General features: G+C 35.1%; 3 protein-coding genes and 1 long non-coding RNA gene across 4 annotated transcripts; 2 read left to right on the top strand and 2 right to left on the bottom strand.

Moving 5' to 3' along the window:
- Positions 1-13,073: 13,073 nt before the first annotated feature.
- Positions 13,074-13,832, top strand: LOC110885351. Its single transcript, XR_002562103.2, has 2 exons — positions 13,074-13,341; positions 13,520-13,832. It is a non-coding gene; the product is annotated as an uncharacterized LOC110885351 (long non-coding RNA).
- Positions 13,833-14,537: 705 nt separating this feature from the next.
- Positions 14,538-16,940, top strand: LOC110882100 (ATP-dependent DNA helicase PIF1-like). Its single transcript, XM_022130190.1, has 2 exons — positions 14,538-14,772; positions 15,835-16,940. Exons 1-2 carry the CDS (start codon positions 14,538-14,540, stop codon positions 16,938-16,940), a joined length of 1,341 nt encoding a protein of 446 aa, XP_021985882.1.
- A 2,207-nt stretch (positions 16,941-19,147) lies between these two features.
- LOC110882101 lies at positions 19,148-19,621 on the bottom strand. The gene has a single exon (XM_022130191.1). It carries the CDS (start codon positions 19,619-19,621, stop codon positions 19,148-19,150), a length of 474 nt encoding a protein of 157 aa, XP_021985883.1.
- A 38-nt stretch (positions 19,622-19,659) lies between these two features.
- LOC110882103 (ATP-dependent DNA helicase PIF3-like) lies at positions 19,660-20,064 on the bottom strand. The gene has a single exon (XM_022130192.1). The coding sequence runs from the start codon at positions 20,062-20,064 to the stop codon at positions 19,660-19,662; it is 405 nt and encodes a 134-aa protein (XP_021985884.1).
- Positions 20,065-27,475: the final 7,411 nt, after the last annotated feature.

The raw sequence follows: 27,475 nt of genomic DNA, 5'->3' as shown, positions 1-27,475 counted from the left end.
AGTATAGCTTTTGATAAGAATCAAGTATCGTCCAAGGAATATGCTTCCCCTACTCAACCGTTTATTATTATTGTGACCATTCTTTTTTGTTGTTAGCTTAGTAGACTAAAATAGTAGTAAAGGACTCTTGGATAAGTTTTTCTTAATAATATAGTTTATTATATAAAATGAGGAAAATGTTTAAGTCTTCAATTTTATCTTTTAATTAGATTAGAAGTGGCTTCCTTGGTCCGGTCACCAACCTCCCTCAATCTTGTCACAACATATCGATAGACCAGTTGAGAAATATTTCTTTCCACTTAAACATAATGAACCTCCCTAGCTTTGCGACTAGTAAACGATATGTCACAAGAAGATTGGCTTAAGGCCATTTTGGTTATATTATCTTTTTTGTAACTTAACTAAAAGGTGCTTGCATTTCAAGCTTAACAAATGGGATCACGTTTACGGGTCATTTAAATTACCGAAGTGATTTAGACATTAAATTAATTAAGTTACTGAATAAGCGAATAGGTCCCATTTCACCGGTTATCTTCTATTCCACCGGATTGCCATATTCCCCCATTAATTTATTATCTTAACTTTTACCCCCAACAGGATATTGGTGCATTGCCAGAAGCCTTCCCTAAGGATCTCGATGTAATATCAGATGCCTTTTATTACCCCAAGATCTGGTTCGATACCAGAAGCTTGTCACACGAGTTGTCACACCCTGCTAGTAGCGGAAGCGTATTGTGTGTGACGTAAGAAAGGTAATCATTGCATCCAAATGCATAAACATATAAACTAACAACAATGACATAGATGTATTGATTTCAACAAAATATTACAAGTTTCCAACATGGTTCAAGTTCACCAACGTTCACAACGTTAAACATGACATAGTTTAAGTTATGTTACTCAACACAAAAGTTTGTTTTTAACATAAACATAGTGAGGTTTTGTCCCCTATATACCCATACGAAGTTGGGATATAAAAGACAAACCCTCCAAAAGCGGCTATCGTTGTCATTGACTTTCCCGTTTCCCGTAGTGTATCACCGGCTCAAGACTTGTTTCCTGTAATACATGTAGTTTTAAAAAGTCAACAAAAGTTGAGCGAGTTCATGCAGTTATTGTTATCATATGAAATCTTTGTATTCTTGTAATGAAATCATGGTATGTTATTAGCATTCATGGAGTTTATGGATCTATCAGTGGGTAGCGAGCCCCCTGACATAATGTACCATAAGTACGCAACCAACTCGAGACAACTTTGACATTTCTGGGATCACAAAAGCACTCCATGGTATACCAACCAGGAGTGGAGCGTGTCTCAAGCTCAATAGATCTACACCTTTTGCACCTTGGTCACTAAGTGATTAATGGTTACTATGTCATCATCCTACTTATGTACATTGATCATGTTATCATCTAAACCCATAGCTAACATACCCATAGTTTTAACATATATTTCCCCTCGACTGTTTTAAAACAGAACATTGAAATCATTGAAAGGAGGGACATGAACTCACAATTTTGCGTTCCGTGTATTGTGATATCGTAGTGAGCATCCGTACGTGTGATTAACCTACACGTGTACTAACTTTATTAGACCCTAGGTCTTATCCGACCTCGTACAAGTTGTTCATCTTGAATTCTTATTGTGTTTTCACTTGTCATTTTGGAACAACTTTGTATTTTAGAGTGTTGGTAGTTTATTCGTTCACTTGTTATGTATATAGATTTCATAGGTCATACATATATTTTATATGTATTGAATTATATGTGAACGGCTTCGCCCTGCACATGTCCTCGTGCTTCGCACGCGTGTCATTGAGTTGAACCTATGTCATTGGGACTAAACCCTGTCTTTGGGGTTATCCCACGTTTCTATGTCATTGGGCTTTAACTCACGTTTCTATAGTAATTTGGGTACTAGCCCATGTATTTTATCATGTGGCCCCAGCCCATGAATCTTAGCAATTTGGGCCTAGCCCAAATATTTTATCACTGGGCCCCAGCCCATGTATCTTAGAAATTTGGGCCTAGCCCAAATATTTTATCATTTGGCTCCAGCCCATGTATTTTAGCATATTTTATCATTGGGCCCTAGCCCATATATTTTAGTAATTTGGGCCTAGCCCAACTTGATTTTTAGGAGTCCATATGTTTAACAATCTTGCATTTGTAGAAATTACTAAATATGTAATTTTTATAATGTTCATTCTTTTATTAAAGAATACTTAGGAATTTTGTATTTTTTTTCTTTCAACTTTCCGAAATTGTTATTGGTGATATATATTCATATATTCGCCCGGTTGTCTAAAATATATTGTTAGACACGTCGTTGTGATCGCTTAATATACATTTCTTGTGAGCTCGTCCGTTGTCCGTTTTGTTTATTCGTCCGTTTATTCGCTTATGGATATAATATGTTTAGGATTTATTTATATCCATTTTCATTGCATTTCTTTGGGAACATGTAGGAAGCATGTATATGTATTTTTGTGTCTTTTTATACTTGTTTCATACAAGTATTTCTTGGTATCATGGGTGTATTATTTTGATCACCCTAAGTGTATCTAAGTATATACACATAATACATATACTTGATGAGTTTCCAAAATATATAATTTTTTGCCAAAAGTTATACTTATATATGGTTAATATTTTCACCTATTTATTTTTGTGAAAATATATATTCAAGTTCATAAGGACTCTTGAATATTTGTGACTTAACCATTTTCATCAAAGCTTCCATAACGACGTTTAAGACCACTAATGGTGTTTAACTTTGTTAATCACCCTTTAACCCAATTTTTAATCGCGATTAGATTTTTAGAAAAATTTACCATAGTTTCCCCTAAACTATGACGTTTTCCACGTTATAAAAATGTATTTAAACCATAATCGATTTTCCAAATCATCACCAAGTTGTTAAGCTTTACCAAAAACCCATTTTTCAAGTAATAATCACACATGTCTTCATTCTTTCATGAGTTTTAACATATATACATTTTCCAAGTTAGTAAAATACCAAGACTTTTATATATCACCCCTTTTTTTAAAACAAGCTTTATATGCCACTTTTTTTTATATAAATATCAAGTTTACTAGTTTTTAAAGTCAAGTTTCATGTCCATTACATGTTTAATATTTCAAGAACCATAATAAAGGTTATATACACATATAAAGCTCATGATTTTAGAGATGATGACCTTGCATGATTTAAACATATTCATGTTTAAATCATATTTTGAAGTTTAACATGGCAAGAGTAACATGCTTATAGATTACTACAATATATAAGCATCAAGATCATCATAATCCCATTTTTAAACAACTTGTTCTAACATGATCAACATAACCTACAAGATTATTCTAACTAGCTATCGCAATCTACTAAATCACACTTAATATAGTTATATTTAGTGATTTATTATGTTTGAGATTAGGGTTTTTGGTTATGTTTATCTTTAATTTCAAGATCATCAACTTGTACTTTTAGTATTTACTAGTAATAAGGAACTTAAATATGATGGTTTGAGAGCTTAGAAATTTGCACAAGATTAAGTGAAGATTAAGAAGACAATTAAGCTCTAAAGAAAGCCCTAATGCTCCTCCTTACTTGTAACACCCTTGGATCATCATGAAATAACTTTAAATGCTTGAATTTGGGGTTTAAATGAGTGATGAAAAGTGAATTGTGTGTGATGAAGCCGTAGGTAGAGTGAGATGGAAGGTTTTTTTTTTTTTTTTATGTTTTGCAATCTTGAAATGATGAGATAATGGTGATATGGTGGCTTATAATTTGCAAAGAAATCTTTCAAACTTTCATGCCCATGCTTTCTTCCATCTTTTTTTTTTCAACACAAAGTCAAGGTGGGTCCCCCACCTTGCTTACGTGAATGTGAGGGGGAATGGGCACAAGAATGGCATTATCCTTATTTTAATTAGAGTTAATTACTGTTTTCGTCCCTGTGGTTTGTCAAAAATCACTATTTCAGTCCATTAGTTTAAAAATGATGATTTCAGTCCCTGTGGTTTCACTTCCGTAACCATTTTAGTCCACCTCGTAACCATTTCAGTCCTTGTACTTAACAGAATAATGGATTGAAATGGTTATAAAAGTGAAACCACATGGACTGAAATGGTTACGAAAGTGAAACCACATGGACTGAAATCGTAATTTTTAAACTAATGGACTGAAATAGTGATTTTTGACAAACCACAGGGACGAAAACAGTAATTAACTCTTTTAATTATTTGTCACATGTTGAAATATTAATCGAAGATATTTTGGCAATTAGTGTAATTTCCCCCTCTATAATTTTGCAAGTTTTGAGCTCCCTCACAAATCACTGTTCAATTTTACTTACATCTTATTGGTTTATTCAATTTTACTCTTTGGTGGTGTTCATGAGCCGATCCGATCCGATCGAGGGTCTGCTCATGCTCGGATTGAATTACAACCGATCCGATCCGAGCGGATCGAATTTGCAAAACCGAGCGCAAAAGTGATGCTCATGCTCGGATTGAATTTGAATCGATCGGCTCGGTTTCGCTCGGTTTTGCTTGGTTTTTATCAAATCCTAAAAAAAATCGAGCGGATCGTTTTCTTTCGGTTTCGCTCGATTGAATGATAAGACTTCGTTCAACAAAAACAAATTCTAACTTAATTAAAACATGTCCAATACTTTACTAACAAAAAGAATACATAACTCAACTCATGATTCTAAAAATGTTCTTAACAATATAAAGAAGCACAAAATAAAGTGCGAATACAAATTGTCATTTAGTTCAAAAGCCATAAACTTCTTCTTTAATCTTGATCATCTTCATCCACAAAATTCAACTTCAAATCAATAAAATCTAATATATATATATACATATATATATATATATATATATAGGTAGAGGATCCTGTAAAAAGTGCTCAAAGTGTAAGAAGTGTGAGAAGTGTATTATAACACTATATATAATACTATATAACACCATATAAACACCGTATAACAATATGTAACACCATATAATACCATATAACACTATGTAACACTATATATCATTATATAACAAATATAACACTATAGGGTGTCTGATAGCATGTCTATGATAGATGTATAGTGTTATATTTGTTATATAATGATATATAGTGTTACATAGTGTTGTATGGTATTATATGGTGTTACATATTGTTATACGGTGTTTATATGGTGTTATATAGTATTATATATAGTGTTATAATACACTTCTCACACTTTAGGCCCTTTTTACACTATCCTTACCCTATATATATATATATATATATATATATATATATATATATATATATTATTTGGGCTTTTAATTTTTTGTGGGTTATTATTTTTTTGGGGTTTTTAATCTATAAAATCTATAATATATATATATATATATATTAATTATTAATAAAAATAATCCGAGCGAAACCGAGCGATCGATGAGCGAGCGGAGCTTTGCTCATGCTCGGATTGAATTTGAATCGAACCGATCCGATCGGCTCATTTACAAACTGAGCGGGAATCGAACGAGCATTTTTCGAGCATTTTTCGAACGATTGTCGAGCGATCTTCGATCGTCGAGCAGTTTGGACAGCCCTATCGTTGACACAAGATGTAGCACATGGTATTCACCTCATGTCTCTCTCACACACACGCTGTGATCACACATGACCATTCTCTACGGTTTCCTTTGCAATGGAGGCTTCCCCACCCACCCATTCTCAGACATCGACAGCCACCACAAACGGAAATATTGACGTTGTCGTCGGCTACAAGATCGGTGACCACCATGGTTGCTAAGGCGGTGGAAGGAGGTAAAGGCGGTTTTTAGTGAGGGAAAGTAAAAGTTAGGTTTTTAGAGAGAGAGAGAGAGAGAGAGTGTGTGTGAAGATGGTCGGTGATGTAGCAGACGGTTGTCGTGGTGTTGCGGTGGTCGTGGAGATTGTAGAAACATTGTATAGCGACTGGACAGCGGTGGAGGTGAGTCGTATCACGAGTGAATGGAATCTACAAAGGCGTTCGATGGCGGCGGATTATGAACAGCTACATTAGTCGATGTATGCGGAAACTGAAAAACTACATCAGTCGACGACTGCTGTTTTTACGACGAACTTAGGTAAGATCCGGCAAATCGCTTCGTGCAACTCCTTTTTTACTCGAAAATGACTGATTTGAATGGATACATGGATGTCGATACAACCTATGATATGTATCCACATACACACAAAAGCCTTGAATGACTCGTAGAGAGGAAACAAAAGGTTTAGTGAGAGAAAGAGTGATTAAGTGTATAAAACATACATCAATTGAAACCAAGATAAATTAAATTGGAATGTATTTGACGTCCGGGAGAGAAAGGAGCGGGCTTTGTATTTTCAAATTAATTTGGGGTCTAAGTCCAAAGAAAAAAAAAACCATGCAACACTCATTTGGAAATCTATCATGGATGGTTATTGTTATTATTAAATCATAAAAAAAGTAATGATTTAAACTATTTGCAATATGCAAATATAAAATGAAATGGTAAAACATCTATTATCCATTTTAATATTTATCGAATAACATCAATACATGTGCCATTATTATCATTCATTAGATCAGTATTATATTCGTTTTGGTTTTAAAACACGTTATTTTTACCATTGAATCGACAATTCCATTTGATTTAGTTAAACCATGTGTAGTGGTTTAGGTAAATAAAGCCCCTATCCTTGGGCGTTTTACGCCATGTGGCAGTACAGTCAGCAAGGGGCATTATTAGGCGTTTTTTTCTAAAATGGGAGTAGTGGGGATGTGGGAATTATATTAAAAAGGGGTGTTAAACAATTAAATAAAAAAACATCCAAAAAATGGTATTGGGCAAGAATAGAAAAGAATGCTTGTGATTGACCAAACAATTAGATGTTTGGCGTGGTTTAAAAAACGCCGGGGGGGCTTTTTTTGAAAAAAAAACGCTAGAAAACACCCGTGGGGTGGGGATGGGGCGTGATTGGGCGTGTTTGGGAGAAAACGCCCAAAATTATACACTATGTATGGTCTTAGAAAAATAGTCCGTCCCGCCGCGAAACGCGGGTACAACCCACTAGTTAAGTTTAATTAGGGTGTTAATGGGAGTTAGGGTTTTAAATAAACTCTAATTAGTTTACTAGTTTGGAGGGTATAGATTTTAGATGGCAAAAATGCCACTAGTTCACTCATCGGTTCGATGCCGGATGGTATACGAAAGGTACTACATAATACCGGGAGCTATGGTTTTAACTCATCATTGTTGCTATGGCATTTATGTAAGGTGTTTACGACGCCAAAATATGGTTAACTAGTTCGCAAGACTAGTGTAAGTTGTATTTTGATACCTTAAATGCTTTCCGTTTAGGCGTCGGCTAGTTAACGACACTTTCATTTCGTACCGACGAAGGTTTGCCGCAAGTTGTTATCCCGCAACCAAATGATGTATGAAGTGATTTCGAGTTCCAAACTAAGCTTAACTAGTTCGCCATGTTGTCCGTTTGGTTGTTTTCGCGACCAAAATATGGTTAACTAGCTTGTCAGTCCCATAACGGACAAGTTCTGGGGGTTGCGGCGTAGCGTCGAAAGCTTATTTTTCGGACACCCTATTATTATCTTCATGTTGTTTTCATATGTTTGTTATCATTTGTCATAGTTCCGGAGTCTCGAAAATACTAAATTATAGATTCGGACGAGTTAAAATTGTCATATTTTTAGCGAAACAGACGTTTTAGCGATCAGGGCGTTGTATCGGAAAGTCTTATATTTTTGCAAGATATGCTTTCATATTAGTGTTTTCTTATGTATATGGACTCAGTCATGTTGCTCGTGTGTCGTTTTTCATTGTTTCGTTTTGTTTTCACGGTTTGCTGGCATGAATAGTGTAACCGTGAATAGTGCGCGCAATACTTTCTACCAACACTTTTAGGACATTGTTTGATTGGTTTCGAAATACGACGAAAACCAACACATGTTTTAGCATTGTTTTCTTGTCTTAACACTTTTATCTAATAAACGAAACAGCTACGTAATTAAATTATGCTAAATGCATGAGATTATGTAAATAAAATAGTGATTAGTTTGTACAGAATTGCCGGTTATTTGCCAGCTGTCACACGAATCTAGTTCATTACCAAAAGTCTACATTATAATAATCTTAATAAACCAAGTTTGGATTTCCCTTATTAGTATTTGGGTTATTACAGGCCATGAGTGTACTAATAAGCTTCACCTCAATGGTTTATTAAGCACACCGTATCTGATTAAGGGAACTAGAAGTCGTACGCACACCTTTGTCACATTAGTTAGGTTAAATTAATATAGTAAAGTAGGATGCTAAGTTAATTTAGTTTCAAAAGGGTCATGCAATCCTGTCACAAAAAGATGATAAACCAAGAATTAGTAAAGGATAAACACATTAAATAAGATAAAAGTACTATATTCATAAGATTAACTAATCCAAGATTTTGAGAAGACATGGAGGTTACAACCATATGAAACACTTTAGTTGACCTCTAAAAGAACATATGATATTCAAAAGCCAAAACATAACATCTTGACGAGAAATAAATAGTAGATGAAGCATTCTCCTCCCAAAGATAGTGAATCTTGAACACTAATTAGAGCATCTGTTTGAAGACATCCAAAGATCTGTTTGAAGCCTTGGAACCACTGTTAAAGAAGAAGAAATCGTTGTTCAAGGCCAAAGCTCTATTGAAGCAAAACACTGATCATGAAGACCAAACATCTGTTATGGTCAAACAGATGTTTGATACAAGCCAACAATAGTTTGAAGAACATAGGTTTTCTCAATGTAACAGTACTTAGCTTAGAACAACTTTTTCATGTAAGAAAATAGATGTTAGATCTCCGCAGATGTTTGCTAACATCTGTGGAATTTTAATAGTTAGGAATATTAGATGATACTATCACGGTGATGTCAGTTATTGCAAACAGACCTTTTGAACTTAGTATAAATAAATCTCACTAGTTAGAGATCTGTTTTATAAGTTCATCACATTCTCTTTTGTACAAACAGATTTGTGAGCGATAAGGCTTAGAGAAGATTGTAGAATCATTGTATAGTAATTATAATCTTTGGATTTTAATATAAAAACAGTTTTGATATATCTTCCTACTTGTGTGTTTATTTTATTTGAACTACAATTTACAAATTATTTGTTCTTCTTGTCTTAAATACACAAGTTCTATAGACTCGGTACCTATTAATACACAAGTTCTATAGACTCACTTCCTACAATTGGTATTAAAGCTTGGTCACATTAAACTTGATTCACAATCAGTTTAATATACAAAGATCAGCTTGCATAGATAACTAATCTGTTCGTAACTCAGAGTTGTCGAAAGTTGATTTCAAAAGTATTTCACACTTACTCTGCTTTTTTTCAAAAGAATCAAAGAAAAGGGCACAAACTGATCCCGATAAGACCGGCTTCAGTAACAATCCTCATATGCTTGTTAGATCTGAGTATAATATCTGGCAATGTAGGATGGCTCACATACTTGCTCAATAGAACATCGGGTGTTGGAAGTCCGTTATATTTGGACCTCACATTCCAATGGTACCTAGTGCCGGAAACCCGAGTGTTCAAGAGCCAAAGAATCCAGAAAACTACTCAGAGCAAGATTTCCAAAAATTTGAGCTAGATGCAAAGGCCTTTAGCATTGTGGCCATGGCTCTGCCAACTGAAATCTATGTCGGCTTGTTACATTGCAACAGTGCTAAAGAGTTATGGGATGCATTGATAGAGGAGTTCGGTGGAACAGATGATGTGATCGAGAACACTCGAGAAATCCTTAACCAACAATACGAGACTTTCACACACGTCAAGAGAGAAACCCTTATACAAAAATTTGAGAGATTTTCTTGTTTAATCAGTGAATTAAAGTTGGTAAATAAGGAATTCCCTAAATCTACTTTAAGTAACCGATTTTTAAGATCACTTCCTAAGAAGTGGGACACAATAGCCATAGTAATGAGAACAACCCCTGACTTTAATGTCCTGATCCTGACTCAGCTCTTAACATTTGAGAGTGAGCTTGTCTAGAAATAGAAGCTCCAGGAAACTAGAAAAGTTTCCTACGAATATGTTTTTGGAAACACGATATTTCTGAGTCAGGAAGGACCATCTTCAGGAATATAGGATGATCAGTTTGATCACTACATTGATATATCATCTGGATTCAATTATGACCAATATTCCACAAACTATGCATTCACAACAAAAGATAATAGTTTTGGTCCTGATAGTTTGTCGTTTGTCCTTGGTTTTATAACCTTTTTAAACCATCTATCATTTTTAAAATCGTTTCTTTTTAAATTGTTTGTTTTTAAAATTGTTCTTTTTTAAGTCTTTCGTTTTTTTTATATTGAATAGTTCATTTTTTAAATTCGTTCATTTTTAAAACCGTTTATTTTTAAAGCGTTCCTTTTAGAACCGTTTTTGTAAAACGCTCCTTTTATATATATACATTTTCAGTTGGTTGTTTTTTGTAATGTTTGTTTACAGCATTTAGTTTGTTTGCTCAGTTGGTTGTTTTTGTAATGTTTGTTTACAACGTTTAGTTTGTTTGCTTGGTCACGTATCATGCAACAGTTTAGTTTTGATTAATTAACAAAGTTATTATTTTATAAAAAAAGTTATATATCTAATGTTAACACATTTAATTTACAACCTTATATCTAATGTTCTTATATAAAGTTATTTAACATTTTTTTTATAAAAAAGAAACTTTACTTATATTTTTGTAAAATTGGCTAATACGATAGATATTGTACAAAAATGTTTATAGTATTAAAAATTGTATACGTGGTGTACAGTGTTACACTCCATGTAGGGATGAGCAAATCGTACCAAATACCGAAACCGAATCGATACCGTACCAGTATTGGTACCGAATTTACCGTACCGAATCATTTTCGGCACCAATTCGGTACCCACTTTTTGGCGTTTTCAGGATCGGTACTTTCGGTTCGGTACCGGTTTGGTAAGGCACTTGTATTTTACCGACTTTTACCTTCAAATAATATACCGTACCTTACCGAGCATTATCAGTACCGTTACCAAATTTTGACGATTTTCGGGCTCGGTACTTCCGATACTGGTACGATACCGAGCTCATCCTTAACTTCATGTATAGGCAACAATGAAACCAAAATCTGCCAAAGTTTGGTAAAAAAAAACTCATGTGTTGCGTATAGGTAGCTTATAGAACGATAAGTCGTGTATAATCTAGTCATCAGATAAAACCTGACATATATACCTTTTGTATATATCTATACAAGAGGTAAACCTAAAGCTATTTTTAAAAAAGAAAACAAATACTCCATTTATTATATAGTTCAACAAAGATTATATAGTTTATAAGAAAATAAAATATTAAGTTGTATTATGGCATTGGTAGTTGCACATGTCATTGATATTAATTTATCTTGATAAAGTAGTGAAAATGGAGATCATATGCAAGTGAGAAGAGGGGCCAGAATCCAAGGGTTGTAAGAAAAAGCAAGAGGGGCTCGAGGACGGAGGTGGATTTTAGCCTCTTGATGGTTGCCCCTTTGGACAACATTTAATAAATCATTTTATTTTTATATAATAAAATTTCAAGCAAAGTGCGAACCAACTTGTTTTTTCTTTAAACCCATAAACTACAAATCTGGACCATCACTAACCCGGGATCCGTCTTAAAACCCATAAGCAACAAATCCGAAACCTTAAGGACCATCACTAACGCGGGATCCGTCTTAAAACCCATAAACTACAAATCCGAAACCTTAAGGATCATCACCAACGCGGGATCCGTAGAAGGACATGTGGCATGTGTGAAAGAGAGATGGGGAAATGGAGATGATGCGATGATGATAGAGAACGTTAGGAATCCTTTTCTACGGGCGAGGAGAGATGGTAAGGGGAAGAGAAAAAGAGGGCGTATGTGAAGATGATTATATGAAGAGAGAGGATCGCCCTACCTCTTTTGCACGCTAGATGGTCGGTCCAATGTTTGGTTTAATGTTTGTTAATGCCAACACAGTCAAGCATTGCCGACTACTTCTTACGCACTACTCTAAAGTTGAAGCAAGTTGTTAGTATGCTTAAATGCTAATTTTTTTTTATCTTGCGTTCAAGGGTCGATTTACATTATAAGTAAAGTATTATGTGAAATCAAAGTTTCTATCTATACTATGTTATAATGTATAATACATGAGGGATAGACTTTTTAAAATACCCAAAAAAATAAAAAAAACGATCCTCCTTCATGCATAAGGTACAACCCTAAAATAAGAGTAAATTGCTCTTTTAAACAAAAATAAATTTTTAATCCCTCATCTTATTACACTTTAATCTCTCAATTTTAACAAAATTATAAATGATTAGTTAATAGTTACATTTTTAAAACATGACAAATACCAATTTTAAAAGCTTTACAAGAATATAAGCATGATGTAGAACTCTTAAAGCGTGACAAATTTTCAATGGTGAATTAGAAATAAATCATCCCACCTAACTTAATTTGGCCGATAATAATCTCAAGTTAGTTATTAGCCGATAATAATTTAAACTGATCAATTTTTTTTTTTTTTTGTAAAATAGTCCGCCGTTAAAATAGCTTAACGGAGTTAAGTTTTTTTTTTCCCGAATTACAAACTGATGTTTTAGGGCTTTTGATCAGAACGAGGATACGAATCGATTGATTTAAAACTTACCTCGAAATTGTGCTCGAAATGGCTTGATTTTTGTTAATTAGAAGTTTAAACACCCGAATTGAAGCACCGTTTTTCGTGGGTTGGGGCAGTATTTCGAGGTAAGTTTTAAATCAATCGACTCGTATCCTCGTTCTGATCAAAAACTCTAAAACATCAGTTTGTAATTTGGAAAAAAAACTTAACTACATTAAGCTCTTTTAACGGCAGACTATTTTACAAAAAAAATTGACCAATTTGGATTATTATCAGCTAATAACTGACTTTAAACTATTATCTGCTAAATTGGGTCAGGTGAGATTATTTATTTTCAAGCACCCATTTTCAATTAATCCAAATTTTGAACTCCCGTTCCGCCCATGACAAACCTTTTTTCTCTATTCTTTCACACCGGTACAAACAAACTGAGACAACGCACAGGAGAGAGAGAGAGAGAGAGGAGGAGGGTCGGCCACTGTTTCGGAGACCTTCTCTCCGACGACGGTTATATTCTTCGTGGTCGTTGATGGAAACGCAGGAGAACACGCATTAAGCGGAGATGGAGCCCTAGCTCTCCGGCAATGGCGGCTAGGGTTCTGAAGACAAAACGTTTTCACCATCGGTGGCGTTAAGGTTAGATACGACCTTTTTGAGTGTTACTTTTGTTTAATTTAATGTTTAAGAGATATCATCAGTTATAGTTGTTGCAGGGTAGGGGAAAAAAAAAACTATAAAGGGTATTTTTCTTTAATCCTTAGTTTAATAGATGAATATTCACACTAATCTACGGTTTGTTCTTCTTGAGTGATAGTTGATTTTGCCGATTTGTTTTTGATTCTGAGTTCCAGCAATGGTGGTGGTGCAAAATCAGCATAAGTTGTATTGTGCCAGCAAGGTGTATGTCGTTGAATTTTGTTGTGAGATATACATATATCATCAATTCTGTTGTTCTTCAGGCAAGTTGTCTTGAATCATTTAATTCAAGAAAGTTGTAATTTTGATGGATTAGGTTTTAGTCTTCATGTTTGCTAAAGTAGGATGATTTCTTGCCTAGGACAACCACAACTTTGAAAGACACTTTCAAACCACTCTTCTGGCAATATCAAATATATACAATTATTTAATAGTATTGCTTATTTTAGTTACTTATAGTCCGCGATTATATAGGTTGCTGGTATTTGGGTTGAAGGTAATGACAATATCACTTCGTATAAACGAAGTATTGTTGTATACGGTAGGTCTGAATATAGCCAAACTATTCAGTCGTACTTCAATTGTTACGATCCATTGTCTGTATCCTTTATTTTTCCTAGTAGTGAGTCGGGTTGGCATGCTAACATACCACGTCATGGAGTATCAATCGATGAGGTTCGCAACAATGATAACATCGAAGGAGAAATGGAAGTTACCAACAATTTATTATCCTTTTTAAGTGACGATCATAAAAATACCGTAATGTGTTTTTTATTAATTGTTTGTTTTTAAAATATCTTCATCGTTCATAGGCTAACACACGAAGTGTTAGAACAACCGTGGCTATGCGAGAGTACTACTGTTACAAGTTCCATATTCGATCTACCGAAAACGTGCTTCTGTTCGGTGGTAGACTGCTACAATAGTTTGTGGTAGTTGTTTACATAAAAATTGAGACGTCACGTTTAGAATTTTGTGAGAGAAACCAGGCTAAGATACGGGCCGACTTGTACCAAGGTATTGTGGATTGCGTCAATGCTGGTGAGGTTCATGCAAGCAGAGTTGGAAAAAGAATTGTGTTGTCTGCACCTTTCATCAGAGGGCCTCGCGACATGCGACGTCTGTTTCTAGATGCGATGACTTTAGTTCAAGATGAGGGCAAGCCTGATATATTCCTTACAATGACGTGTAATCCTAAGTGGCCTAAGATATATGATAATTTACATGTTGGTCAAACTGCACAAGATCGTCCAGACATTGTTTCAAGAGTGTTTCGGGCTAAATTAGAAGATCTTAAGGAACAACTTTTCAAGAAACATATCCTCGGGGAAGTTAAGGCATACGTTTATGTCATCGAATTTCAAAACCGTGGTTTGCCGCACACACATTTTCTCCTTATCATGTACCCACACGACAAATCAATAACACGGACTATTATGATAAGGTTGCGTTTGCTGAAATTCCTAACAAACTAAGACATCCGAAATTGCATGAGATGGTTGTCAAGTACATGATTCACGGTCTTTGTGCCAATTTACGATTAAGCAGTCCTTGTATGTAGGGTAATCCTAAAACTTGTCGTTTTCGCTATCCTAGACAATTTAATGAACAGACAACACAAGGAGAAGATGCATATCCGTTTTATCGAAGGAGAGACCGAGATAGAAGTGGACGTACGAGGAAAAACACTTGATAATAGATGGGTGGTCCCATATAACCCAAGACATTTGATGATGTTTAACTGCCACCTTAATGTTGAAGTTTGCTCAAGTATAAAATCTGTAAAATATCTTTTCAAATATGTTTATAAAGGACATGACAAATAGGTTATTCAAGTTGATCAAAGTGAGCAAGGGGCACGCTAAATATCACCCGCAGAGCATATGTGGCGCATTTTTTCGTTCTCTCTTTCTCAAATCTTTCCTTCTGTTCTAGCCTTACAACTTTATCTCCCAAATAATCAGATGGTTAGATTTAGAGATGATTACATAATGTCTAATATTGTTGATAGGGAAAGGGATAAGAACACAATGCTAACAACAATTTTGAGAAAAATAGAATCGATGAAACAATAAGGGTATATTTGTATAAATATTTTCCAAAACACTTTACGTGGAATGGAAGCACACGCCATTGGAATCGTCGTTTCGGTAAAAAAACAAAGAAGTCGTATCGTTTCCGCTAATCCAGCCGAAGGAGAAAGGTACTACTTACGCCTACTTTTGTCAAATGTCAGAAGACCTAATTCTTTTGAACATCTTTGCACAGTTAATGGTCAACGGTGCGAGACATTTTGAAAAGCAGCTCTTGAGTTAGGCTTAATAGAAAACGATGAATATCTATCACAATGTCTCGAAGAAGCCTCTATATTTCATTTTCCCAATGCTATTAGAAGGTTGTTTGTGACCATTATAATAATTTGCTAACCTGCAGATATTCGAAAGTTATGGAATGATCACTTTGATTCACTGTCTGAAGATCATCGGTTACACTGTCAAAGTATCGAACGAGTTCAAAATATGTTTCTTACCGAAATTAGTTTCTTTCTACAATCCATGAGTAAAAATATAAATGAATTCGACCTTCCTAAGATAACAGACGATGTTAACTTAAAGGATGTGGGTTATCGTGAGTTACAAGAGGAGTATGGGATTGTTTTGGAATCTAAACACTTGAGTGCCAAAGATTCACTTAATCCAGACCAAAAAAAAAAAAAAAAAAAAACGGTGTTTGATGAGATCATGATGCATGTTGATAATGATAATCCACGCATCTTCTTTATTGATGGTACATATGGAATTGGAAATACATTTTTGTACAATGTCTTGCTTGCTGAAACTCGGTCGTGTGGACTTATTGCTCTCGCAACAGCTTCATCAGGTGTTGCGGCTAATAATATGCCAGGATGTAGAACGGCTCACTCGAGATTCAAGATTCCTATTAATCTTGAAAATAATTCAATGTGCAATATCAAAACACAGAGTGGGGCCGCTAAACTAATTCGTTCTGCCAAAATAATCATATGGGATGAAGCGTCGATGTCTAAACGACAGGTGATAGAGGCAGTCGATCGTACATTCCAAGACATTATAGGCGTTAATCTCCCATTTGGTGGGAAGATAATGGTTATGGGAGGTGACTTCAGGCAAGTGTTGCCGGTTATTAAACGTGGCACTCGAGCACAGATTGTAGACTCCAACCTACAAATGTCACCTCTTTGGTCTTTGACTAAAATGATGCGGTTGACCATAAATATGAGTGCGCTCAAAGATCGATGGTTCTTTGAATTTCTTTTAAGAGTCGGCGATGGAACTGAAGAACCAATCGAAGGAAACTATATCCACATACCCGATGACATGACAATTCAGTGCAACACTAGAGCAAACTCTATAAAAGAATTGATCAATGCCATCTTTCCATCAATTGAAGATAATGTATATTCTTCAGATTATATAATCTCTAGGGCAATATTGTCCACTAAAAATGAGAGTGTTGACGAGATTAATAATCAAATTATTGATATTTTTCAATTGGAGTAAAAAAGTTTATTACAGTTTTGACGAAGCTGAAGACGTTCAGCACAACTTCTCTCTGATCGAGTTCTTAAACTCGCTAAATGTTAGTGGTTTGCCGCCTCATAAGCTTGTTTAAAAATTGGATGCCCAATAATATTGTTACGGAATACGGATCTATCACATGGCTTGTCTAATGGCACGCGGTTGATATGTAAAGGTTTCATGCCAAATGTTATTGATGTAGAAATTGCAGTCGGTCAACATGCCAGAAAAAGAGTTTTTTTTGCCAAGAATCCCTCTAACCCTTTCTGAAGATGACATGTTCCTATTCAAACTGAAAAGAAAACAATTTCCAATTCGACTTAGCTTAAATGATGATTAATAAAGCTCAAGGTCAAACAATTCCGCACGTTGGTATTTATCTACCGGATTCTGTATTTTCACATGGACAACCTAGGTGGTGTTATCAAAAGGGATTTTAAGACAAAATACGAAGGTGTTGGTGCGTCTCGCCAAAGATTTTAAACAACACGGAGTTTACACATCAAATGTTGTCTACTAGGAAGTGTTGCATGATTAATGAACCGCATTCGTATCAAAATGAAGGTAAGTTTGTAGATTTTGTGCCTTAATTGCTTTCAGAAATTACTTTTTTAAAACACCTGTAAGTGTCTAACAGGTTTTTTTATGTGTCGAAATCTAGTACAGTAGAGGCGAAGATACAAGAAATTCATGAGCGAACGAATGTATACTCTTCTTGTTTTTCCTTGTTTTTTACTCTTCTTGTAGATAGATCACGCCGAAGCTATAGCTAAAAAAATTAACAAAAATATCGATAAACTAACAGAAAAACCAGTGCCAACATATCACGAGTAAGAAAACTAACTTAAGTACTACACAATATATCACGAGACGACTGATAAACTAACGGTAAACGAGTATCCTATTGTAAATCGCCACTCCCCCTGCATCGCGCGGGTAAATGGCTAGTCAAATATAATATATTTCATGATCTTTAAGCCTTTGTTATCTACTTATTGTAGTATTTATAGGGCTACATCAAGGATCTTTGAGTTCGTTTCTTTTTGCGTTGTCCTAGATGAGTTGTTAAAGTCGATCCAAAATATGGTTTTCTGGTGATCCTTGACTTTGTAAACAATTGCAACTTGAAAACAACTAGTAAACTCAATACTCAAACTCCACCTTGTAACCCTGCAACCAGAAAGAATTAGTGAGACTTGAAATCCCAAGAAGTCTGAGATTTCAAATCTTTATCTAATAAAATTCAAATTCAATCTTTTCCAAAAATCCCTATTCTTCTTTTCCAGTTCCTCCGAAGATCAGGTAAGTAAAATATATTATTATTTTACTAAAACCACCAAGAACACCAACAATTCTCGGGGAAAACAACTTTTTAAAACACAAACACGACCACTCCTTCAAACTTGAATCTCTTGATATCAAACCGAGCCTAGAAATAGTTTCTAAGGCTATGATACAAATTATAAGTCCCGTGACGGGTCTTTAACAATGATATCAAGTAATCACAATCAAAAGTAATTTCTGGAAGCAATTTAAGCACAAAATCTACAAACCGACCTATGTTTTGATACGAATGTGGTTCATTAATCACGCAACACTCCCTGGTAGACAACATTTGATGTGTAAACTCCGCGTTGTTTAAAATCTTTGGCGAGATGTACCAATACCTTCGTATTTTGTCTTGAAATCCCTCTTGATAACTCCACATAAAGTTGTCCATGTGAAAATACAGAATCCGGTAGATTAATACCAACGTGCGGAATTGTTTGACCTTGAGCTTTATTAATCATCATGGAAAAGCTAAGTCGAATTGAAAATTGTTTTCTTTTCAGCTTGAATGGGAACATGTCATCTTCAGAAAGAGGTAGAGGGATTCTTGGTAAAAAAAAAAAAACTCTTTTTCCGGCATGTTGACCGATTGCAATTTCTACATCAATAACATTTCACATGAAACCTTTACATATCAACCGCGTGCCATTAGACAAGCCTTGTGATGGATCGATATTCCGTAACAATATTATTGGGCATCCAATTTTTAAACAAAGCTTATGAGGCAACAAACCACTAACATTTAGCGAGTTTAAGAACAACGAGTTTAAGAACTCGATCAGATAGAAGTTGTGCTGAACGTCTTCAGCTTCGTCAAAACTGTAATAAACTTTTTACTCCAATTGAAAAATATCAATAATTTAATTATTAATCTCGTCAACACTCTCATTTTTAGTGGACAATATTGCTCTAGAGATTATATAATCTGAAGAATATACATTATCTTCAATTGATGGAAAGACGACATTGATCAATTCTTTTATAGAGTTTTCTCTATTGTTGCACTGAATTGTCATGTCATCGGGTATGCGAATATAGTTTCCTTCGTTTGGTTCTTCAGTTCCATCGCCGACTCTTAAAAGAAATTCAGAAAACCATGGATCTTTGAGTGCTCTCATATTTATGGTCAACCGCATCTTTTTAGGCAAAGACCAAAGAGGTGACATTTGTAGGCTGGAGTCTACAATCTGTGCTCGAGTGCCACGTTTAATAACCGGCAACACCTGCCTGAAGTCACCTCCCATAGCCATTATCTTCCCACCAAATGGGAGATTAACGCCTATAATGTCTTGGAATGTACGATCGACTGCCTCTATCGCCTGTCGTTTAGCCATCGACGCTTCATCCCATATGATTATTTTGGCAGACCGAATTAGTTTAGCGGCCCACCCTGTGTTTTGATATTGCACATTGAATTATTTTCAAGATTAATAGGAATCTTGAATCTCGAGTGAGCCGTTCTACATCCTGGCATATTATTAGCCGCAACACCTGATGAAGCTGTTGCGAGAGCAATAAGTCCACACGACCGAATTTCAGCAAGCAAGGCATTGTACAAAAATGTTTTTCCAGTTCCACATGTACCATCAATAAAGAAGATGCGTGGATTATCATTATCAACATGCATCATGATCTCATCAAACACGTTTTTTTTGTCCGGATTAAGTGAATCTTTGGCACTCCCATACTCCTCTTGTAACTCACGATAACCCATATCCTGTAAGTTAACATCGTCTGTTATCTTAGGAAGGTCGAATTCATTGATATTTTTACCCATGGATTGTAGAAAGACACTAATTTCGGTAAGAACCATATTTTGAACTCGTTCGATACTTTGACAGTGTAACCGATGATCTTCAGACAGTGAATCAAATAGGTCATTCTATAACTTTCTAATATCTCCAGGTTGGCAAAAAATCATAACGGTCGCAAATAACCTTCAAAGAGCAATAGGAAACTGAAATATAGAGGCTTCTTCGAGACATTGTGATATATATTCCTCGTTTTCTATTAAGCCTAACTCAAGAGTTGCTTTTCGAAATGTCTCACATCGTTGACCATTAACTGTGCAAAGATGTTCAAAAGAAGTAGGCCCTCTGACATTTGACAAAAGTAGGCGTAAATAGTGCCTTTCTCCTTCGACTGGATTAGCGGAAACGATATGACCTCTTTGTTTTTTGCCGAAACGACGATTCCAACGGCGTGTGCTTCCATTCCACGTGAAGTGTTTTGGAAAATCGTTATACAAATATGCCCTTGTTGTTTCATCGATTCTATTTTTCTCAAAAAATGCTGTTAGCATGGTTCTCTTATTCCTTTCCCTATCAACAATATTACACATTATGTCATCATCTCTAAATCTAACTATCTGATTATTTGGGAGAGGAAGTTGTAAGGCTAAAACAGAAGGAAAGATTTGAGAAAGAGAGAAGGAAAAAATGCGCCACATAGCCTGTGGGGGCGATATGTAGCATGCATCTTGAAATCTCTGTATTTCATTAATAACAACCCCTGGCTCACTTTGATCAACTTGAATAACCTGTTTATCATGTCCTTTATAAACATATTTGAAAAGATATTTCACAGATTTTATACTTGAGCAAACTTCAACATTGATGTGGCAGTTTAACAACATCAAAAGCCTTGGGTTATATGGGACCACCCATTTATTATCAAGTGTTTTTCCTCGTACGTCCGCTTCTATTCCAGTGTCCCTCCTTTGATATAATGGATATGCATCTTCTTCTTGTGTTGTCTGTTCATTAAATTGTCTAGGATAGCGAAAACGACAAATTTTAAGATCACCCTACATACAAGGACTGCTTAATCGTAAATTGCCGCACGGACTGTGAATCATGTGCTTGACAAGTATCTCATGCAATTTGTGATGTCTTAGTTTGTTAGGAATTTCAGCACTCACAACCTTATCATAATGGTCCGCGTTATTGATTTTGTCGTGCGGGTGATAAGGAGAAAATGTGCGTGCGGCAAACCACGTGTCACACCCCAACCAATGGCGGAAACATCGGGATGAGACGAAGTGTGAAGATTGCTCGAGACATCATAACGCTAATAATTGTGACAAGTATTTAAATAATCGTTTCATTTCATTTCTAAAGAATCAAGTACAAGGTTTTGAAACAAAATACAACAACATAAATAATAAAATGATACAATACAACTACAATTCTTTCTAAGTGTGTATCTAAGCATCCTACTAGATTCCATGCATCGTCAACATCCACCTGTAACATGTTAAAATAAAGTTCAATGCAAAAGCAAAGGCGGGTATACAAGTTTGATACGTACATAGCAAAAGATAAGTTTGAACAATTCCTCATAGCAAGCATGTGATTCAAGATGAACATTTAAATATGGTATGTGTCTAACATATCAAACCAAGGAAACGCAATATGCTCATGACATAACCGAAGATAAAGAGGCGGGTCGTTAATCCTATAGCGCTACATATGTCACGGTTTGGCTCGTACGAAGTTAATGATAAATTCAACACATAAGATAAATCCAAGTTTAAAGCATCAAGCCATCACGTATACAAGCATGTTATAGGAATGTTCATGTGTTTAAGCAAAATGTTCATGTGTAAGTTTGTTGATAGATAAACATGTTACACCCCAAAAGTGGTAAAAGTAAAAAGGGGAATACGAGTATACTCACAAAGTTTGCATATGCTTTCCAATTATCCAATTATTGACGAGTTGATGAGGTTAGAAGATTGAATGTGTAGGGTTAAAGTTCAAGTATGCTTATAGTCGAGATTCGGTATTTAAAACAATCATAAAAGTAAGATATGAGAATAGCATGTGAAAATAATCATCTTCAACACTTAACACTTGTATGACACTTGGTAACCACAAGGGTTATGATAATGTTTTCATGAGTTGAACACCCATAAGAATCACAACAAGGTTTAGGTCTTAGGTGATGTTCTACTACTTTAACATATAAACATAAGTTCAACATCAAAGGTTCGAATGAGTGTATATATATATCTAGGTTAAGTACTACATATTATTTAGTCCAATAATTCAAGTAGGAGGTAGGATATTAGGATCTTCATTTAGGCACCTCGTATTATCATAGATGTCATGTATGGGGTAGGAAGAACATGCTTCCATTTAGGAACCCCTTGAATGTTCACCACTTCACTTGATGTAAAAACAACCAAGGATGGTCACGAACTAGGTTTAGCACAATAACATAAACAACCTAACTATAGAGAAATCATCAAATCATGTGAGGATTGTATGTAGGACAACCCAAGTTGTTCCATAATCACTCATTCATCAAGATCTAAGCTTGACATGATTTGTGGGTTAAATACCCTAACAAAACAGAAAGTATTTGAGGTTTTAACCTTTGATTTATAGTGTCTCAACCTTGTTTTTAAGCTTAACCAACCATAAGTGAGGTTGTAAGCATTAGGACATAGGTGTGAGATGTGTTAGACACAAGTTGGATGAGTTTAACAAAGTTTAGATAAAAACAGAAACGAACAGCCCACTTTGGAGCCTATTTGGGGACATTCCAGGGACTTATTTACTGTGAAAAACCCATGGAAACGTATATAAGGTCAATACAAAGTAGTAGGAAAAAGAATCGAGTGAATCGGATAAGAATCGAGTGAGTTATGCTCATTTTCGTGAAGGGGTGTCAATCTGCTCAAACCCTTGCTTTCAGCTACGGTTTGGAGTATGTTTTGAGAGTTTTTAGTGTTGCAAAAGTGGTAGGAGGCTGGTTATAAGTGTTATTTATAGGGGGAAGGATTAGGGTTTCAATGGGTTGGGCTTTGTAAGTGTTTAGAAGGGGTTACACCTTGAAACTAGCCCACAAAACCCAACTATATGGGGCTGAATTTTGCTGAATTGGGGCTGCCATATTTCTTTATTTTTTTATTTTTTTAAAACATTATAATGAGTAATTTTGTTAATTAAGTTGTGTAATAATATGCAACAATGTTTCCCCTAACTTGTAACAAGGTGAAATATGAAATAAAACATGATTTAACTAGGTAAAAAGTGTAATGTACAAGTATGTAACATGTTTGTAAGTGACAAGTATATGTCACATATTAGATGATTAACCGTTGTATAAATAAGCATATTATTAGGGGTTTTTAGGTATCAACAATTTAAGGACAAGCATGGACATGCATCGTGAATAAGTATCGTATAAGTATGAATTACAAATAAGGATTCGATATACAATGAATTCGAACGTATGAACATGTATGAATATGTAGATGGTGAATTTAAAGAAATACGAATTTTATTTATGATCCAAGTCTCGGATTTTACAACGAAAAGACGACTACAATAATACAAGATTTACAAAAATAGCATTACAAGGCGAGCTTTCTAATTATGGAAAGTATGAAAAAGCAGGGCGTTACAGTCTCCCCTCCTTTAGGAAATTTCGTCCCGAATTTTATTTAAGAGGTAGATTTAAAGAGTTTTGGTAACAGTTCGAGACTTGAGATTTTGAAACGTTTTGAAAAGTACGAGATTTTGGGAAGATAAAGATAAATTTGTAAAATGCTTTGTCGAGCCGAAATGGGTTTGAGGCATAAGCAGGGGTAAACAGGTATAGGTAAAACGATTTGAAATGGCTAAAAATTAGAAAGTTCTAAGGGTAATAAGATAAGTTAGGATTTGAATGCTTAAACGAGCTTGATTGTGAACAAGGTTCGTATGAAAGGAAGGAAATAGGAGCATGGGGCGAACAATTGACACTAATGAACGCAAGTATACGAATGATATGGGCATTAGATAGATGAAAGTAGCATGTTAAGGATGAAGTCTCGTCATGGATAATCGGACATAATGTGTTTGTGAGTTGCTTAACGCTTGTATTAGGTCCAAGAGGTCTGTAAAACACTGAATTTCCCATGGCACGTATTACGAAATTTTGGTAACATGGTGAAAACACTTATATATAGGAAGTACCAGCGGCGTATCCACCATGTTTTGACCATGTTACTTCCGTTTCGTCTTTGGTGTCATGTTACGTTCCGTGTATTACCATACGCAGTAGCACACTCTATGGTTCTCATACGCCTATCACTATAATCCCGTGTGCACCCGTGATTATTTTGATCGTCGCATGATCCGCATAGCTTGTACTAGTTGTGTATGAATCGGGGTATACATAAAAAAGTTTAGAATGTGTACGTACAAGAATATAGTATATAAGCAAGTCCATGTTTAAGTATGTGTGGGACCCACGCAAGCGAATCCCTCAGGTTACGCTCGCGTATAGGTACGAATGTATGAATCATGAGTAAGGATGAAAGTATGAGCATAAGTTTAAGTATGAATACGCATGTATGTATGAGCATAAACATAAAACATGTAAGTAGTATGTGTACAAGCAGAAGCGTAAAACGTATAAGTAGTATGTGTATGAGTACAAGCATAAAGCGTATGAACATAGGTGTAGGTATGAAAAATAAATATTGCGTATATGGTGTACGTTGAGGCATTGCGGATTAGAAAGGCTAAGTATGTAGATACGAACGATATAAATGGTGTTATCGCGAGATATCGACTAAAACGTGTATGACGATGTGCATGTATAGTTGTTCCAACAAAACGTTGAGTTTATCGAATCAAAATTAGATTGAGCCTGGTTTGAAAGGTAGAATATAGTTTGTATATGTAAAGGAACATAAAGTACTCGTTGGTTATGCATAACGTATTTTGTAACAAATAGAAATGCTAATTTTTGTTTAAAAGGGTTTACGTAATCCGAAAAATGGTCGGTCCTATGAAGTCTTCTTGCCCACGTGTTTTGTAAATTGGTGTAGGAAAAATGTTTTCGTTAAAAAGTAAGTTCGTTTCATCAAAGAAGAAATTATGAATTTAGGAGGTTCTTGTGAAAACTAGGATCCTTAGAAGAGAAATTTAGCAAAAGGACTTGGTGATTAAAAAAATTAACAAATGATTTGTTGATGTTGAAAAGAGTATTTGGTAAAACAATCATATAACCTCTATAAGATCTTATAAGTATTTGAGAAAGGTTGGTTGGATTTTGATTAAAAGTAGAAGGTGAGCATGTTTTAGTGATTAAGTCGAATATGAAGTTCATGGGCAAGAGTTTCATTGAGCCGATTAAATTGATAGGTAGCATTTCGTAAGGTTTTGAAGTTCGAGCAATAAAACGTTTTAAGACATGATTATGAATTTCGCATATATGAGTTGAGTGAAAATAGATTGTAGAATAAGAAGTACGTTCGATAAAACAATGCATTTTGAAATCGGTATGAGTGGGTATTTTGAATAATGATAAACAATTTGGGTATAAAATATGATCGAGTTTGCATAATAAGATATTTTGAAGAGACGTTTTGGTAACGATCACCTAGGTAAGGGAATCACCCCAACTCGTTGGTGATGTCGTTTTTTTTTTTTGAAAAAGGGGAGTGGAGTTAGTCGTCAAGGTAAGGAAATCACTCCAATCTTAATGATATGTCTCCACTCGTCGTTACAAGGAATATGAAATTATATTATATGAAATCATGCATATATATAAATGTATGGTAAAGGTTCAATATGTTGTGTGCATGAAAAGAGAATATCGAAAGTATACTCGAGTTTGAAAGATTGCATCGTATAAAATAAATATTAGAAACACATGTTGATCAAAATTTGGATGGTTCCAAAACGGAACTTTGACTAACCAAAGTGGTCGAAAAGTCTTTCGAATTTGAGGAGCATGCTTTGGCCTAATAGGTAAAATACTCTCGCCGACAAGTCGGTTAACGGTATTTACCCTTCCGGTTACTACATGTCCCAAATCAATCGAAATTTCGAGACTTGGCGGGATTTATGAAAAACAAAATATCAAGGAGTGGAACTAGTCGACAAGGTGCGGGTTTCACCCCTAACTTGACAATTTCGTATCCTAAGTGTGGTTGGTACTCGTCGGGTCAAAATTTAATTTCGACATGTTGACGAGGGTCCATTAGAATTTGAAATTTGAGATTTACCATTAAGATGTGGATTTCACTCCTAGCTTAATGGCGATATCTCGTGTAAAAAGAAGAATAGGTAGATTGTGAGTTGTTCACCAAATTGTGGGTTTCACGCCTATTTTGGTGAATTCGTCTCGAGTGTTTACGGATTTAGAATAGTCGAGTAAAATGCATGAGGGAAAGAGTATGTTAAAGGAATAAACAACAAATATAAACGCACAATGAAGCATATTTAGAATAGCACATAATGTGTGGGATAATAAAACATGTATTAGCACATAATAAAGCAAGTATAGCATGTCAAGTGTTAACACATAAGCGCCATATATGCTTAAAAGATCAAAAGAGAATGAATAAGAGCAAATAAGGTAGCATGCAAGTAGTTTCAAGTAAAACATAAGAATAAGGCTCTAAAACTATAAACTAGGCTAAAGCATTCCTACTTTTCCTAATTCCCTATAGTTATGGCTCTGATACCAATCTGTCACACCCCAACCAATGGCGGAAACATCGGGATGAGACGAAGTGTGAAGATTGCTCGAGACATCATAACGCTAATAATTGTGACAAGTATTTAAATAATCGTTTCATTTCATTTCTAAAGAATCAAGTACAAGGTTTTGAAACAAAATACAACAACATAAATAATAAAATGATACAATACAACTACAATTCTTTCTAAGTGTGTATCTAAGCATCCTACTAGATTCCATGCATCGTCAACATCCACCTGTAACATGTTAAAATAAAGTTCAATGCAAAAGCAAAGGCGGGTATACAAGTTTGATACGTACATAGCAAAAGATAAGTTTGAACAATTCCTCATAGCAAGCATGTGATTCAAGATGAACATTTAAATATGGTATGTGTCTAACATATCAAACCAAGGAAACGCAATATGCTCATGACATAACCGAAGATAAAGAGGCGGGTCGTTAATCCTATAGCGCTACATATGTCACGGTTTGGCTCGTACGAAGTTAATGATAAATTCAACACATAAGATAAATCCAAGTTTAAAGCATCAAGCCATCACGTATACAAGCATGTTATAGGAATGTTCATGTGTTTAAGCAAAATGTTCATGTGTAAGTTTGTTGATAGATAAACATGTTACACCCCAAAAGTGGTAAAAGTAAAAAGGGGAATACGAGTATACTCACAAAGTTTGCATATGCTTTCCAATTATCCAATT

This window comes from Helianthus annuus, chromosome 10, assembly GCF_002127325.2.
Source record: "Helianthus annuus cultivar XRQ/B chromosome 10, HanXRQr2.0-SUNRISE, whole genome shotgun sequence".
NCBI lineage: Eukaryota > Viridiplantae > Streptophyta > Magnoliopsida > Asterales > Asteraceae > Helianthus > Helianthus annuus.
Note: the sequence above shows the minus strand (reverse complement) of the source record. Positions and strands in the feature narration are given on the sequence as shown.

Bases quoted from the DNA above. Each gene is read 5' to 3' on its own strand.
- LOC110882100 (XM_022130190.1), top strand. From the start codon at position 14,538: ATGACTTTAGTTCAAGATGAGGGCAAGCCTGATATATTCCTTACAATG. The intron at 14,773-15,834 runs GTTTGCCGCACA...GCTAACCTGCAG, and splicing joins CATCGAATTTCAAAACCGTG to ATATTCGAAAGTTATGGAAT.
- LOC110882101 (XM_022130191.1), bottom strand. From the start codon at position 19,621: ATGGCTAAACGACAGGCGATAGAGGCAGTCGATCGTACATTCCAAGAC.
- LOC110882103 (XM_022130192.1), bottom strand. From the start codon at position 20,064: ATGGGTAAAAATATCAATGAATTCGACCTTCCTAAGATAACAGACGAT.